This window comes from Coregonus lavaretus, assembly GCF_964263955.1.
Source record: "Coregonus lavaretus genome assembly, chromosome: 36".
Classification (NCBI taxonomy): domain Eukaryota; kingdom Metazoa; phylum Chordata; class Actinopteri; order Salmoniformes; family Salmonidae; genus Coregonus; species Coregonus lavaretus.
The window spans coordinates 9789681-9807212 of NC_140023.1; the positions used below are offsets into that span (position 1 = coordinate 9789681).

Genomic DNA, 17532 nt, shown 5'->3' on the forward strand with positions numbered 1-17532 from the left:
GCTAGTTAGCTGGTTAGCTGGCTACTCCCGTCCGGTAGATAGAGAGGTAGATAGCCGGGGCTAACTCAAGGCTCAAGGCTAACTGGTGCTACGGGGGCAGTGGTGATTAGCCTACAGCGACATCCATTTGGTTGCGGCTAGCTAGATCCGGTGTTAAGGTCCAGTGATTCAGTTATTCCGGTGTTCTGGGTGAAAACCGCTGACGGTGGCTAATAGCAAGTAGCTAGTTAGCTAGTTAGCTGGCTGGCTAGTTTCAACTGGAGATTTTAGATAAAGGTGAGTAAATAATAGAATCCGTTCCACATTGAGTGAGGTGGGTTGCAGGAAAGTATATTTAGTAGAAGGATGAAAAGTGTGATAGGGAAATATATACGTGAAATACAAAAAAAATGCAAAAAACACTGCTACGCTATCTTGGAACATGGGTAGTTACTGTGTGTCGTTTGTTGCTATTCTGTGCAGGTGTTCATAGTTTGTTGTATTTCTCTGTGTTCTTTAGTGTGGATAGTGACTGCTGGTCCATTGCAGGCTTTCTGTAGCTATATCTACAGTATAATATGACATAAATAATTGTTTCTCTGCATTCTGTTCCATTGAATCTTACTGTACCTCCAGTTCTCCACAGTCACACTCCTCTCCTTCCTCCACGTATCCATTGCCACACTTCTGTCCCCCGTACAGCACTTTGACCTCAGGCATGTTGTACAGACACATTCCCACTCCCTTCTCCAGACTGGCTGCCAGGTCCTTTTTACTGCAGGTGCTGAATACTGTAGGAAATGGGTACCTGGGGGATAAAGACAGTGGAAACTTGTTGAGTGCAAAGTGTTGCTATGCAGATACACTGTTACAGTACACCTGCTGTGGGCACAAACCTAGGATATGGGCACAAGCAATCTGGCATGCTTCTGGTGTTCAAGGTCAGAGTTTCCATAAAATAGTCCAACAGGCAATTACATTCAAAAATGATCTGATTCATTCCTGTATGCTTGTCATTCCTGGTTAAAGTATGCTCATACTTTTAAGCCTTTAAAGGTTAACTTAGGACAAGTAAATGTACACATGCCAGAAACTAGCAAACCCAGACTGAGCTCAGACTGAAACTATAAAGGCTCTACTGGCTTGTTCATTTATAAAGCCTTGGCACATATTTAACGGTCTACCGACATCAGATGCGTTCCGAATTGACACAGTTTCATAAGCACAAAGACAAACAAACAAACGATCAATACAACAAAGACGCAGCTTGGTCTGCAAGCCCCTTATTTTCATAAATATTTATCCGCCGCTCAGGCAGACCTTAGTCTTCAATCACAGAGGAGCTTGGGTAATCTGGGCCATTTGAAGCAACAGGCTTTTGAAAAGGAGGGCTATGGGGAAATTACACATGCCTCTTTAAGTTTGTCTGTGTGTCTTCAGCAACAACATAATATTTACTTATACATTGCGGTGAAGCATATTTTAAACATGATTATCAGACCTAATCAGACCTGCAGCCAAGCCAAGCTTGTGGCACATACAGTACATGATATCTCTATTTTACTTTTTACCAGTCTGTGTATGTCTACATAAGTAAGAAAGTAAAAATATATATAATAAAAAAATATTCTAGAATGTATGCTGTAGCATTAAGTTTCCCTTCACTGGAACTAAGGGGCCTAGCCCGAACCATGAAAAACAGCCCCAGACCATTTTTCCTCCTCCACCAAACTTTACAGTTGGCACTATGCATTGGGGCAGGTAGCGTTCTCCTGGCATCCGCCAAACCCAGATTCGTCTGTCGGACTGCCAGATGGTGAAGCATGATTCATCACACACATTTACACTGCTCGAGAGTCCAATGGCGGCAAGCTTTACACCACTGTACCCGACGCTTGGCATTGTGGATGGTGATCTTAGGCTTGTGTGCAGCTGCTCGGCCATGGAAACCCATTTCATGAAGCTCCCGACAAACAGATATTGTGCTGACGTTACTTCCAGAGGCACTTTGGAACTCGGTAGTGAGTGTTGCAACCGAGGACAGGCGATTTTTATGCGCCACGCACTTCAGCACTCGGCAGGTCCCGTTCTGAGCCGTTGTTGCTCCTAGACGTTTCCACTTCACAATAACAGCACTTATAGTTTACCGGGGCAGCTCTAACAGGGCAGAAATTTGACGAACTGACTTGTTGGAAAGGTGGCATCCTATGACGGTGCCACATTGAAAGTCACCGAGCTCTTCAGTACGAGCCATTCTACTGTCAATCTTTGTCTATGGAGATTGCATGGCTGTGTGTTCGATTTTATACACCTGTCAGCAACGTGTGTGTCCACATACTTTTGTTTGTATAGCTTATACTGTATGTCTACATAAGTAGGAAACTAAGAAATAAAAACATCCTAAATGTGGACAAAATATCTGTTTGTAACAGCTGTCCTCCCTAGGGGTTTCTGTGCTGCCAGAATGTGTTCCTCAGGCTGTACTGTACATACCGACCAACCAACCACAGGACAGACGGATACACACTGCTCCTTCACCTCATTATCAACCCCTGTCCTCCTCTAACCTCCCTCCCATCACCCTAACAACTCTGACAGTAGGAGACTAAAGCCAAAGAACAGAACACTGGACGTGACAAATCTATAATTACAATACTAGAAATGGCAGCAGGTGGGCTGAGCCAGAGACATACAGGCCTATATAATGACTTTACTGTTTGACTCTAGGCTGGCGCACTTTCTGTATGTAAAGCTGGCTAATGAGACAGTATGAAGGAGTGGTATTGGCACAGGCGACTGGCACAAAAGAAAAGGCTTTGGGTAAGCCTGGTATCTGAAAGTGAGCGGTGTCGTGAGTGGTGAAGATGGAGGGTTGGCTTTGGACAGGCGGCATTTTGAAAAGCCTTCTTAAGACCGACAGAGGAGGAGAAGGACTGGTACCAAGCTAGGAGGCTGGTGTGGGCCGAGCAAGATGGCCAGGAGGGTGACCGCTGGCATGGGATTGTGGAAAAGCTGACATCAGACATGACTGCTTCAAAGAGTCAGAGGACTAAGTTGAATGCACCAATTTGTAAGTCGCTCTGGATAAGAGCGTCTGCTAAATGACTTAAATGTAAATGTAAATGACTAAAAGGGTTGAGAGTCTTGGCACTGGATGGACCAGGTTGGTAAACTTGACATTGCGTGGGCCAAAGAAGGTTTGAGGCTAAACCTTGACATTAGACAGAATTACTTTCTTTAACGTGAAACAGAGTCGGGTTGTAGCTGAAACTTGGCATCGGGTTTGTGAGGGCATCTGTGATGCTTGGCCTCAGCCTAGGGGGGATTTGGCAGCTGTAACTCTATGGACGTTGCACTGTCATCAGTTCACTCTTTAGTGGGCCCGCTAGGGGCTAAGAGATAAGGGGAGGCAGCCAGAAAACACACTGTGCTCCCTCCCTACTACTGAGGATAAACCCACTGAACTCTCACTCACAACAACTCCCTGGGAGAACACATCGTGCTGTCGAACACAGTCCACCCATCACCTCTGAAACACCTCTGTGAGTATCAAGTGTTTCTTTACCACCCAGTGATGACCAGCACCACATCAACCTGTCTGCTCCATTCATCCATTTGGTTCTAAATGTGTTTACCTCAAAAGAACAGGGTCTACTAACTACACAGAGCTTGACTGCTCTTTAGGGGGGAACCAAAGTGAGAGGGAGCAAGGCTACACCAAGCCACTGAACAGGCCCTCGTAAAATCAGCCTGCTGTGCTGATAACACAAAGGAGTGGTGGAGACCCCTGATCTGTGTGGGGAAAAACACAATACTTAACTCCACTAGCAGACAAAGCAATCTGCTGCGACCAGCCTGAGACTGCCCATCATCTCCTCCCAAGCTGAGCACCCAGAGCAGGTCCACCAGGCCTGGGGAGAGGCGTGGGCCCTGCTTGCTAGTCCCCTCTAGTCCTTTAATACAGCTATGGAATGTGGATCCCCCTACACCCCAGTGACTGTTGTTACAGCTGATGCCACGTGCCGGCTACGCCGTCCAGGAAATGATATTACGAGGAACTATACGTTTCAGTGGATAATATTAGCTTAAAACCCCCACGTTTTCTTCATGAACAGTCAAGCAATGTAGATCTAATTAGGACTAGGAGGTGTTGGGGTGTTGGGGCAGACGCCACATAATGGTCGTAGAGTATCCATTTCAAACCTAGTCATCCTGATTGACAGCCAGTATGAGAGGCAATAGGAGTTGCTAAGGTTATTCATAAAAGCTGATACAGAAGCTAATTCATATTCTGATCAGCCTTGATAGCTCATATGATGAATGGCCGTTCATATCTTACTTAGAGCAGTGGCAATGATGACAGACAGCATCTTTTGTACTCCCCGGGGGCTCAGACGCTGACAGCCTTTGTTATTACTAACAGGAGTTCAATGCCAGGCAGACACACAGAGGGAAAGAGCAAATGGATATGATCTGATGTGCTCTTTTGTCAGCAGGACTGATCTATAGGAAATTACACAGAATTAATTAGCATTTTTCCTTGGAACGCTTTGAAAGTAAAGTGGGGAACAACAATCTGCACTGCAGTCATTTTCAGGTTGCCAATGTAACATGTCTCCTGCTCTGCAGCGACAACAACAAGGCCTAGTAAGTCTCTGTTGACTTCTGACATAGAGGATTTGGGACCATCTGCATCTGTGGTCGTGTCACAAATGCAGAGGTATCACAGTCACACTGATATGGCAACATTGTACTGAGGCAGAGTTTGGGCTGTCACCGCTGGTGACTAACAGTAGCATTTCTCTGAATCTAGCCTACATCAGGGGGCCCAGAAGACTGTTGTTAGTCTGATCAAGTCAAACAAGGAGCCACTGGGTTCAGTGGCTGAGTAAATGCCAAGGCGGATAGGGGGCTGGCATGGATGTCTGTTGACAATGGAAGTGGTGGGTGAGGAGACTAGAGCAGGATGTTTTCATCTGTGGGAGTGAAACACCAGCCTGTCTTTGGGTCTCTTTCCACAGGAGACTAGAACAGCCATCTGCGCCTCGAAACTTTGCTCCAAAACTAACTATGTTGGTGAGACAAGTCTGACCTTTAAGCAGATGTGAAACCATGCTGTAGTGTTGGCACTGGTCTACTCAGACAGTTAAGGGAATTGTGTACCCCTCAATACCAGCCCGGGGCATTACCCAAAACATCTGCCCACCAACCACCTCTAGATTCTCCACAACATAAAAGTATAATGTTACTCACAGACACAGATGCACGGACGCATGCTGGCGCTCAACTCAGTTAACCAACCCCATAATTAGTCAATGTTCCCTCAATTCCCGTCCTACCTTGACATTGGTAATAATTTCCCCCCTCTCCAGAGATTCACCATGAGTTTGCAGCCCAGTTATACACCCTGCTGTAGGTCTGTGCTCTACTCAATTACACATGATACAGCCACCTAACTGGGACTACCCAAAGCTACCACAAATGACACAATCCACTAGCATGACAAGTCCCCACATTTACATTTGACATTTTAATCATTTAGCAGACGGTCTTATTCAGAGCGACTTACAGGAGCAATTAGGGTTAAGTGCCTTGCTCAAGGGCACATCGGCAGATTTTTCAGCTAGTCGGCTCAGGGATTTGAACCAGCGACCTTTCGGTTACTGGCCCGATGCTCTTAACCGCTCTTAAGTCCCCACATCAAACAGCTCAGCTCTCTCACTCTAAGATATGTTGTACTTCAAATCTGGATATGAGCCAACACACCTCTCTTTGGGATCTGCTGTAGGTGCTCTATTCAAACACAACCCTCTAACTTTACATCCCCACTAAGCAAGCCCACCACATCTCTGTCTCTCTCTTTCTCTCTCCCTCCTATCTCTCGCACTGTTCTTCTATAACAAAGAAAACACTGTAAATAAAAAAAGCACAGTCCCCTCAGTGTTTGTCTAGCCTGGCAAAAACCTCCTCTGTGGATCTCACTCTGAGCCCTGTTCCTGATTTCAGCTGGCAGCGTCAGTGATAATCACGTCATTTAGATGCAGCCTGTGCTCCGCTCCATTAGCATGTCTGACTAAAGAATGTCCCTGACACAACACCCAGGCAGCTACACAGGGTTCACTGCCTGCCTGCCTGCTCCTCACATTCTGAGAATGCAGCAGGACTGAGGGATAGATCGAGACAGCGTGCACTGTGGGTAAAGAAGGCATAAAACGGTGAGGAGGAAATTAGTTTCGGATTGGATTGCTGAAATGACTGGTTTTGTCAACAAGCCACTGAAAATTTAGCTCGGAGGAGGATGTGTTTGACTGGCTGAAATAAGGCATTGCATATCCAGCTGATGTAGCGTGTGTTTATTGGTGTATCAGACAGACAGACAGACAGACAGACAGACAGACAGACAGACAGACAGACAGACAGACAGACAGACAGAGTGTGTGTGTGTGTGTGTGTGTGTGTGTGTGTGTGTGTGTGTGTGTGCCTTTGTGCGCAAGTGTGTGTTTCCACATATTTAGCATACACACTAATAAACACACAGAATGTCAGTTGGATATGCTATGCCTTATTTCTTGTCTTGTGTGTGCTCAGTGGCCTTTCAGCTGAAGTGAACTGAGGACGTTGTAGGATTGTTCCCATTGGGTCCTGATACTGTTGAAATTGGGCATTGTCTGAGTTCTATTCTGACTGAAGTTTAGCCCTGAGGTTCGAGTCGAACATACAGAGAGAAACAATGTCTTTCCTCAGAAAAACAGACATGTTAGTACAGTATTGCCTTATCTGAACTGTCTTCCACAATGTGTATAAATCAAAGCACATATTGTGTTAACATATGAAATAGCCATCTCGCAAAACTCACTTCAAAGAAACTAAAATATAATTTTTGCATGCATTCTCTAATGGTGGTAAAGGATGCTTATGCATTCATTTCATGCCTTAATGGAGAATTTTTTGGTCACACTTTATTTGGATAGTCAAGATTTTCTATCTGTAGATGCTCTAACGCTGGTCATACTATCAACAAATGATCTGTTGATAAGCAACTGCTTACTAAGGTTACAATTAGGGTTAGAATAAGGGTTTGGGTAAGGTTTAAGATTAGGGTTAGGGCTAGGGTAAGGGTTAAGTTTAGGGTTAGGATAAGGGTTAAGGTTAGCGTTAGTTGAAATGTTACTGATAGTCTGTAGAGCATCTACAGATGGACTATCCAAATAAAGTGTTACCCAATTTTTCTCAATTAATATTGCATGAGTATAACAGAATGAGCTCACTGCCATCTCTGTTGCACGCAGTTTTCGGCTGGACTATTTTTTAGGTAAAAGGTCATATTATTTTCTCTGGCTAACTCCGACGGGCGGATAACGTCTTTCGCTTATTCAAAGACCTGCTGGCATTTTCGAAGGATGCCCTCGCAAGCTCTGTGCGGTTTCCTCCCAGTGGGTCGCTATGTTGTTTTATGAGCACATCATTGAGAATTGTGTCACTGTGTTTTTCATGGCCTGGCTCCAATGACAACGGTGAGAGCCTGGTCTAGTGAAAACACAGCAAGCCCAGAGACAAGAGGGACCGTCGTCGACAGGCTGTGAATCAGCTGCATCCGATTGCGGCCCACACCCCTCAGATCCTACCCATGATCCTCAGCGGCACAGTTCCGAACAGGAGGCAGCGACGCATCCTTTAACTAAGCCCCCTTGGATGTACTGCTCAGGAAGCAGCTGAATTTCTACATTTCCAATTCCGATGGCAATAACAGACTCCACTGCTTGTGCACCCGTCTGTCTATCTACCTGACATATAGTTTCCCCTTTTCCCTCCTCTTCCCCTCTCTCACAAGGCTGTAAAATACATCCCAAACACATCCATCCGTCTGCAAGTCCACTCATCATCAGATAAAACAAATTGCTATCAGACCAAGGGTGAAATCTCATAATATGCGCAGGGTACACCTTATCTGACTACTGTTTACTAAGGAACAGTCACATGGTCCATCGCTCGCGGCAGCTGCGTTATCACGAGATCCCAGGCTGGGAACGGAGAGAGAATCTGTGAGCAGTCGCTCTGTCTTCAGGTTGGGAAGTTGGTCACAGCCCTCAGCAAGATGCATAACCATCCACACATTAACAATGACACACACAGGGAACTAGTGTTTACATGAGATAACGATTGACCCTGTATAAGCTGTGAGGTGATTAATCTTGTCTGTATGGTCTGTTAACACAAGGTTAAAAGAAGTTGCTAATTTATTCTGAAAAGTTGGGGAATGAATGGGTCTTCATTTGCATGCTGGTAAAGTGTACGGCTGATTTGGGAGTTAAAGTTAAACTGTTACACATTGATGAGAGAAAAGGGACTATCAGAGTTTCGAGGGGGGAAAAAAGGTTGATGTAACCTCCATTTCAATTCGAGCCAGTACAGATAAACTGAAACCTCAATTTTCCCGAAATTGACTGGAATTTATATAGCTGGCCTACCATCCAGTTTTTATAACATATTTTTATACACAGTTTTTATAATCCATTAATATGAATGGACTGGACCATTGGCATCACTTACCCAGTGGAGGGGGTCATGATACAGCCCCCGCGGTCCACTGTCATCCTGCAGCCACACCCCCGCTCTGGAGTGTCGTGGTTCATGCCAAAGTTGTGCCCCAGCTCATGTGCTAAAGTCACAGCCGCACCCAGGGGATTATCCGAATGATCCTACAGAAAAAAAAAACACATTCATATTCTGTCGAAAAAGGAAATTGAGAAAAAACTGACAACTGAGAACACATTTCTGTACTTTGTTCTGTGAATCTTTCTGAAAACCACACCATTAGTAGCTATTGTATAATGACTGCTTTGTGTAATGTCTAGCATGGATAGCTAAGTATAAGGAAATATGTATTTGACCCCTCTGCAAAACATGACTTAGTACTTGGTGGCAAAACCCTTGTTGGCAATCACAGAGGTCAGACGTTTCTTGTAGTTGGCCACCAGGTTTGCACACATCTCAGGAGGGATTTTGTCCCACTCCTCTTTCCAGATCTTCTCCAAGTCATTAAGGTTTCAAGGCTGACGTTTGGCTTCTCGAACCTTCAGCTCCCTCCACAGATTTTCTATGGGATTAAGGTCTGGAGACTGGCTAGGCCACTCCAGGACCTTAATGTGCTTCTTCTTGAGCCACTCCTTTGTTGCCTTGGCCGTGTGTTTTGGGTCATTGTCATGCTGTAATACCCATCTACGACCCATTTTCAATGCCCTGGCTGAGGGAAGGAGGTTCTCACCCAAGATTTGACGGTACATGGCCCCGTCCATCGTCCCATTGATGCGGTGAAGTTGTCCTGTCCCCTTAGCAGAAAAACACCCCCAAAGCATAATGTTTCCACCTCCATGTTTGACGATGGGGATGGTGTTTTGGGGTCATAGGCAGCATTTCTCCTCCTCCAAACACGGCGAGTTGAGTTGATGCCAAAGAGCTCCATTTTGGTCTCATCTGACCACAACACTTTCACCCAGTTCTCCTCTGAATCATTCAGATGTTCATTGGCAAACTTCAGACGGGCCTGTATATGTGCTTTCTTGAGCAGGGGGACCTTGCGGGCGCTGCAGGATTTCAGTCCTTCACGGCGTAGTGTGTTACCAATTGTTTTCTTGGTGACTATGGTCCCAGCTGCCTTGAGATCATTGACAAGATCCTCCCGTGTAGTTCTGGCCTGATTCCTCACCGTTCTCATGATCATTGCAACTCCACGATGTGAGATCTTGCATGGAGCCCCAGGCCGAGGAAGATTGACAGTTATTTTGTGTTTCTTCCATTTGCGAATAATCGCATCAACTGTTGTCACCTTCTCACCAAGCTGCTTGGCGATGGTCTTGTAGCCCATTCCAGCCTTGTGTAGGTCTACAATCTTGTCCTTGACATCCTTGGAGAGCTCTTTGGTTTTGGCCATGGTGGAGAGTTTGGAATCTGATTGATTGATTGCTTCTGTGGACAGGTGTCTTTTATACAGGTAACAAACTGAGATTAGGAGCACTCCCTTTAAGAGTGTGCTCCTAATCTCAGCTCGTTACCTGTATAAAAGACACCTGGGAGCCAGAAATCTTTCTGATTGAGAGGGGGTCAAATACTTATTTCCCTCATTAAAATGCAAATCAATTTATAACATTTTTGACATGTGTTTTTCTGGATTTTTCTTTTGTTATTCTGTCTCTCACTGTTCAAATAAACCTACCATTAAAATTATAGGCTGATCATTTCTTTGTCAGTGGGCAAATGTACAAAATCAGCAGGGGATCAAATACTTTTTTCCCTCATTAGTTCACTACACATCTAGTTCACTACATATCTATCTTAGTTCGGTTGACTCTACAGGCCCACAGTGGATCCATTAGGTGCCACTGATCCACATGTCATTAGACATTCTGCTCATGGAGGATGGGAGCTCATCGGAGGCTGTCTGCTGTTCCCTCACCAGCCCCAATCACACACTACTGCCGGTGGGGACAGATGCTGGGGAGCAATATAAACTTGGTGCATTATGACATTTTAGTGCACCGATAAGCTAGACCACTGTCCTTCAGAAGGAGACAGGGTAGAGGGAGGGGAGGGGCTGTAGAGAGATAGGGAGAAGGGAAGAGTGATGGAGAAAAACCGAGGAAAATTTGACAACTGAAAAGTACCAGACAGAGAAAGGCAGAGATGAGTGCAGAGAGAGAACGGAATGAGACAGAAAAAAAGAGCGGCAAAGACACTGAGAGACAAAGAGAAGAAAGTGAGGGAACAGTAGAAGTGAAGGTAAGACAGGCTGCTGAAGCTTGCTGCACAGTTAAGTGCTGAGAGCTGAGAGTGTACAGGAGCACACACAACGGCAGTTTAAATTATGAAGGTCCCTCCCCATGGAGCTTTACACACTATGTGCGTGTGTGCCTTTATTAAATCACACCAGGTAAACCACACCACTAAGCCATGAATTATGTATAGACACACTGAAACATACATATACACACACACACACACCAAGCTCTTAATTTACTAGGGGATACTGGAGACAGAAAGACTCATCTCAGTCATATAATGTTTCCCCTATGTGGATGCTGTCATCCAACGCGACACAACAAGGCACAAAAAGTAGGCATATGAATCAGCCATTTTCTCAATCCATAGGCCCCACAACTAGTCTGATCTCAGCTGTTGTGTACAGAGGCCTTGTTTAATGTCCATGAGAAACGCATGCTTTTTCCCATTAAAGAGGAGGGCCCTGATTACAGAGCCGCATGGCAGCTGGGGTTTTAGAGAAAGGATACTACGTCTCTCCCAGCTCTGTCATGTTTATGAGAGGTCTCATGGATGTCACTGAGTGGTGCGGATCATACCGCACGCATTATGGTTGAGTGCCCCTTCACAAGCACTGTAATTGTAGAATCAGAGAGAGTGAATTGACGTAGTTGAAGTCAGTCAGCCCTTCTAAGCTAGCTGCGATGGTGACAACACGATAGGGTTAGTTTGGTCATGAAAGGGTTTTACGGTCTTTCTGATATCGTTTCCAGACATGCAGGGGGATATTTTATCTCCCAAAACAAGATTACTGTATTTTGTTTACATTTAATGACTAAACATTTGTTTTAAAAACCAAGCGAAGTACAAACTGTGAAATTCAACCTACATGTGGAGCAAATAAAGGAGGTTGGAGTTAGTAATAACATATGGTGGAATACGAAGTGGTTCATCTGATCCTTTGGCCCTATAACTCGATACATGGTTCTGTAATCCTGCTCCAAGCCTTTGCCATGTGTGAGTAATGGGTAGGACAAACATCTGGAAATATCCAGCCAACCCTGGCCAGAAGAAAAACATATCTATTAAAGAGATTTTCCGGTACTTTTGTCTACTTTTTAGCCAGTAGTTCTGAAAGTAGCATTCACAAGCCAAAAGTGGCCCCCGAAAATTGCGTACTACATCACATATGTGCAGATATGTGCACCACGTCCTTGCTCTCTCTCTCTCTCTCGCTCTGCTGTGTGTACATCTTGCTAGCTGTCACTCAAATGGCGAGGGGCTGAAGCTCATTGGCTAGAACTCGAATTGCTAGGGGGCTGGCCCAGTGGGGGAAAAGGGTATCAGGTGATACAGTTGGGACGGAAACACAGCTCACTTTGCTCATTCAAAAAATCTTAACTGTGTGGGTTGTGCATGGTAGTGAGTAAAGGGCATTCTATTGTGACCTATAGTATGACCTGGCACAAATCATTTATCACCCCTCATAAAAATGTAAATTTGTCTTGTTTAAGCTCTGTATACAGTGATTTACCTCAAACCCACATCGGCCTACATTTATAACTGGACTGGTTGGTTAAATGACTTCAAATGACCTTGGATTGTGTGTGTGTGTGTGTGTGTGTGTGTGTGTGTGTGTGTGTGTGTGTGTGTGTGTGTGTGTGTGTGTGTGTGTGTGTGTGTGCATGCGCGTGTGCGTGTGCGCACACGTGATTGCATCTGTGTGTACGTGGGTGTGAATATCCTGGTGTTTACAATCATAATTTCCTCCGACCCCTTCACCAAACAATGAACGGTGAACACATTTTCTTTACACTGTGCCTCTGGAAAGTGTTAAGCTGAGCTGAGAACAATATCAATGCTGCTGATAGCATCAGACTGAATAGAGGAGGAACAGTGAAGTTCAGCTTGTACTCACCATGACGATGCCTCCAGACTGCTCCACTGTACACATGCTCATGATGGGGGCCATGCCAATGGTGGTACCCTGGAAGTACACCCCACTGGGGGGAAGGGGATCGAGGAGAGGTACAGAAGGTGACTTCAGGGGTTAAATACATAAGAATAATCCAATCATAGCCAATCTCATATCCCAAATCACAAACAACGGAAGCTTCTGTATGAATCAGAAACTGTATGGGCGGTAGAACTTGCGTGTGTCTCTTTGTTTGAGTGTGTTTCATGTGTGTGTTTATGCGTTTATGTGTACTGTAGGATCTCCACCTGATGAGCTGAGCATTGTCGTGTGATTTCGTAGGCAGTAGTTTGACTTTCCTCCAGTCTAGGAACTCATGCAGGGTGTTGAAGGGGTCCTGAGTGACAGGACACTTATCAGCGTCGCTCCACACCTCCAGGCCCACCAGGGCCACACGGATGTTCAGGACCCTATAGAACTGAGGAGGAGGAGGAGGAGGAGGGGCAGTGAGTAGAAGGATGCATAGTTGTAGTACTATCGTCAGATCTCGCCCATATCAACAATGTATTTTTGGACAGATTTACATAAAAAGGTAGTATGGATGAATGGCTTGGGACTTGCTTGGGACCCTTATACGAGCGATCTATCGATAGCTCTAAAATATAATTTTAGATGGACTAAAATCAGTTGTGAGAGACTGACATTAATATATTAGCCTGGTGTGGCATTAATCTTTACTGCCAGAGGTATTTCTATTTTAAACATATGATGGATCTCTGCTGTGCATTGGGAGGTGGAGGTTTTACCTTGTCTACGTAATTGGCTATTTCTGCCAGTCTCTGCTTCACCCTGTCAACGTCCTTCCCCTGTTTCTGAAACTGAACACACAACCACCAGGTTAACATTGTTAGACGTTAGGAAGCAAAGAAGGACATGAATAGTGGATGAGAGCACAAGATAATGCCCATAATATACAGTACTGAAAACTGGGTTCAATATCATTTCAACAAGTGTGGCTGTGAGACATTGCCACTTCGGGACATTTACCTTAATTTCTTCCCATACAAACTGATTGTTTGGTACACCAACTTTTCTAACATGACTATCGCTACGATCATTATTATTATTATATCATATAATAATTATTATATTATTCTTTATGATAGCTTTATAAGAACACAAACGCAAGAGTCTGGTTATCATATAATTTACTGCCAACCTGTGTCCACCTTCTTTGTGAACTGGGTTCCTAAGTCAGCATGCGGGTGATGTTCAGGGCTTTATTTGGTTTCTCACGTTTAAGGGGAATCTCCCATTTAAGGAGTGTTTTGAAAGTTTATCGTAAACGCTAATGTGTGTGCTAATTATACCTTTGAGTTAAGTGTTAGCCATTGTAATGTCAACTGTGCAATAGTATTGCCATTCAAGTGTACTATTATGTACTGAATGTTCATTGAGAAGTTACCTCCATGTTACCTCGGCAAGCAGATCTTCTGCTTGTCGAGGTAACATGCTGTTACTAAAGTTCTGCCAAATACTCAGATGTGTGAGTAACTCAGTGAGTTTATGGGCATTTTGCCCTGTGTTTGAGGTGTTCGGCGTTAGTCCCCAAGTCAAGGCTATTTTGCTATTTTTTACCAAGTAAGTTAGTTTGTTTTTATTATATTTGTTCTCAGTTTTCCTCATCATGTATATTTTTAGTCCTTTACACAAGCTACTACAGTATAATGGTAATTCTATGCAGAAATGGCCCATAAATTACAGATACCCTGTATCTTCAACCTGTCTGAGAGAGAAGGCATAACAGGTCGGACAGGTTGTCAAGCTGCAATCAATCTGGATCTGGGCTGATCTCACAGTGGGAAAGAAACAATTGGCAAGACAACAGCGAGCATGTGCATTGGCAGAAATAGCATGTAAGATGCGTCCATGTTGAGACAGACTCTTCTTTTTCATCCCACTGTGCATCCACCTGCTTGAGTGTCCTAAGTGTAAGCCTACTTAGCTGAACCATCCAACCTGCCCCTTATAGAGCTGGACAAGCAAATGGGTTCTCTCCTCCTCTCTTCCAGTTCAGGTCAACAGCATCAGCTAGGGGCAGCCAAGAGGAAATCCCAGTGCGAGACTTTCTCTCCTTCTTCTGTATCCACACTGTTTCCTGTTTCCTGTTTCCTGTCTAGTCCACTGGGGAATCGTTCAGCACTTCCTGTGGAATACGGCTGCCACCGACGACCACACTGGTTGTAGCCGCACACTGACCTAATTCTGCCGTTACCTAGGGGGATTTGTTCTTGCCTTGTTAAAGTCTCGCCTATTTTCTTCCAAAAAGTCTGTGTGGCTTACATCATCATGCCCATCTCTAGCAAACCACATAGGCATGGTAATGATGAGGTAATGATAGGACTTTTATACATGCATTATAAATACATTATAGATACATTACCTCTCTGTTGTCTGCAACGATGATCAGCTCTACGTATTTGGTAGTCTTCTGAGCGTGCCTCTTGTGCTGTGATGCAGAAAGACAGGGGGGGGGGGGGGGGTTTGGACGACGACATGGGATTCTAAATTTAACCACCCTTCTCCTCAAGATCCTGCATGGTCTTTTTTGAGCATTGTAAACAACGCACACTTACGCACAACTTCCTGTGAGTCCACATTGGGTTCTTTATGCTAAAGCTACTTCAAAAATATCGCTTATTAATCTTTCAAAAGGCTTCTGTCACGGCATCACCTGTGATTCCAACTTTGCATTAACCGCCTACACACCAGTGGCTAAAGCTTCACAAAAAAAAACGTATTCATCTGCTGAGACACACTAACAGCAGACACTTTTCTATAAAATATCTTGTTCACCTATTATAGTACTCCTGTGCTTTTTATAGAGAGCTTTTAAAGCATTAACATTGAAAGCTTCTGATTCACTGTGTCAGTGAGTGTCTTGGTTATTGTTTCTGAAGGAAAAGGGAGGACCAGGATTAAGGATGGATGCAGGTACTGTGGTAGGGGCAGATGGAGCTGTATACCTGGTACATGGAGACTGGAGTGGGGAGTGGGGCACACGCTCCTGCCCTGGCCCTGATATAGGATTCTGGAGCCAGGGAGAGAGTAAGGGCCAAGGTTGGATCTCTACCATGGTTCATGTGCTGGTCTGAGCTCCAATCCAGGTACAAAACCAATCCAGTTTAAGCCCTGGTTCCTGGTCATAGTCCAGTCACAGCGACAAATTGCTGTTATTGTCTTTAATCAATCCTAGTGCCACAAAAAGCTATGTTTTACCAACAAAAGTATGGTAAAAATAAGTTTGATCATACCTCTAATGCAATAGCTATAAAGGAATGCATTATTTTACAAATGAACATTTAACATCTCTCTAAGGGCTTCCCATTATAAAACTAAAATCATATCAGCCTGTTTCAAATGGTGTCATGTATTACATTAGAGAAATGAAGAAGTGGTTCCTACTAATCTTGTCAGTGGGCAGATAAATTGATTCCCCCATCATGAAAGATGGCATCCTCCTCGCTCTGTTATCAAACCCAGAACCTTGTGTCGCAGCTGCTATCACAAAGATATCTGGACGACAATGTCATAAGTCCATGAGCCCACGCTCCAGACCATTTAGAACATGAATCCATTATCAAGCTCTGCCGTTTGAATATTTCTATATCTAATGATTCTATCTGTGAGCTTTATCATGAACAGTGTTGTTTATGGAATCCTACAATATTGCTAAAGTGGTATTTGATGGAGGTTATCTGAATGGTCAGATAAAGAACTCAGATGATGCTGTAGTTGATGATGAGCCTTACCCTGGTACTGAACGTTCTGAAAGGGCTTCTCAGATGGTTGTTAGGGGTAACAGATGACATGTTGAAGCCATGACCACAGGTTCCGGGGGACAGGTTGAGGTTTTCCCCTCGGTAGATTATGTGTTTATTATTGTCCTGGTACAACGACGGCTCAAGGATGAAGGTCTTATTTTCAAGAGAGATGAAACCCCTGGAAGAGAAGGGAAGACAAGGTAATGCTGTTCAACAGATCTGGCATAAGGCATTGACTGTGTGGACAGGGCAGTATGTGATCTGATTCCATAATACAAAAGCTATATGGAAAACAAGTCAATGATTAAGGTATTTCTCTATGATAAGGATCTGGTTCTTCAATCTGGTGTTAGCAAATACAAATAAAAAGTCTGGCATGAATCACATATCAGGGCTAGTTTCAAGAGGACAAATCCATTGCAGATGGTGTGTTTTAAAACCCAAGTAATTTCTCAATTCCACATGTTTACTTTCCTGGCTGTGAGCAGTGCGGGTGGGTCGATTTACTGGACCTTTTACACAACGACTTCATTAATATTGTTTTAGACATAAAACACATCTTACCAGTTTTGATTGAATATGGTGTAACCCACAATGTTCCATGGTTTCTTGAGATATGTATAGGCTGTGGGCTCTGCCCCAGTCACACCCTAGCCACAACCATAGTCACTTTCTAGGGTGTGTTCAGTTCGCTCCAAAATTTGCTACGTTACGTGACAGTTTGTACTGAATGACACATTTCCCCAACACAGTGTGCACCGTTCTTCAACAGCCTTTGAGGTAGGTTTGCTCCTGTTTGGTGGGTGTGGCGAGTTGTGGACTGATCAATATGGGTGTGACCATCTGAAATCGCAAAACTCATGCAGCACACTATGTGGTAACTGTCATCTGGGCCGCAATAATCACAACTTTTTCAACTGGTCGTTCAGTACAGTACAGTTTCCATTGAGTTTAATGTTGCACACCATTCTGTCGTACTGAACGCAACCCTGGTTTGAGTGTGTCTGGAAGGGGGAAGCCATCTTGATTATTGACTGCATTTGTGGTCAGAAATGTTTG

General features: G+C 44.4%; 1 protein-coding gene across 1 annotated transcript in view; it reads right to left on the reverse strand.

Annotated features, from left to right (window-relative positions):
- LOC311110941 (disintegrin and metalloproteinase domain-containing protein 12-like) overlaps nt 1–17532 on the reverse strand; it is a gene marked incomplete at both ends in the record, with an annotated part of 138304 nt that overhangs the window by 33667 nt on the left and 87105 nt on the right. Inside the window, 7 exons of the mRNA XM_084153588.1 lie at nt 610–787; nt 8530–8678; nt 12653–12737; nt 12958–13127; nt 13456–13527; nt 15093–15158; nt 16462–16651. Of these exons, the coding sequence (XP_084009714.1) occupies nt 610–787; nt 8530–8678; nt 12653–12737; nt 12958–13127; nt 13456–13527; nt 15093–15158; nt 16462–16651 (910 nt within the window). The remainder of the gene's footprint in view (nt 1–609; nt 788–8529; nt 8679–12652; nt 12738–12957; nt 13128–13455; nt 13528–15092; nt 15159–16461; nt 16652–17532) is intronic.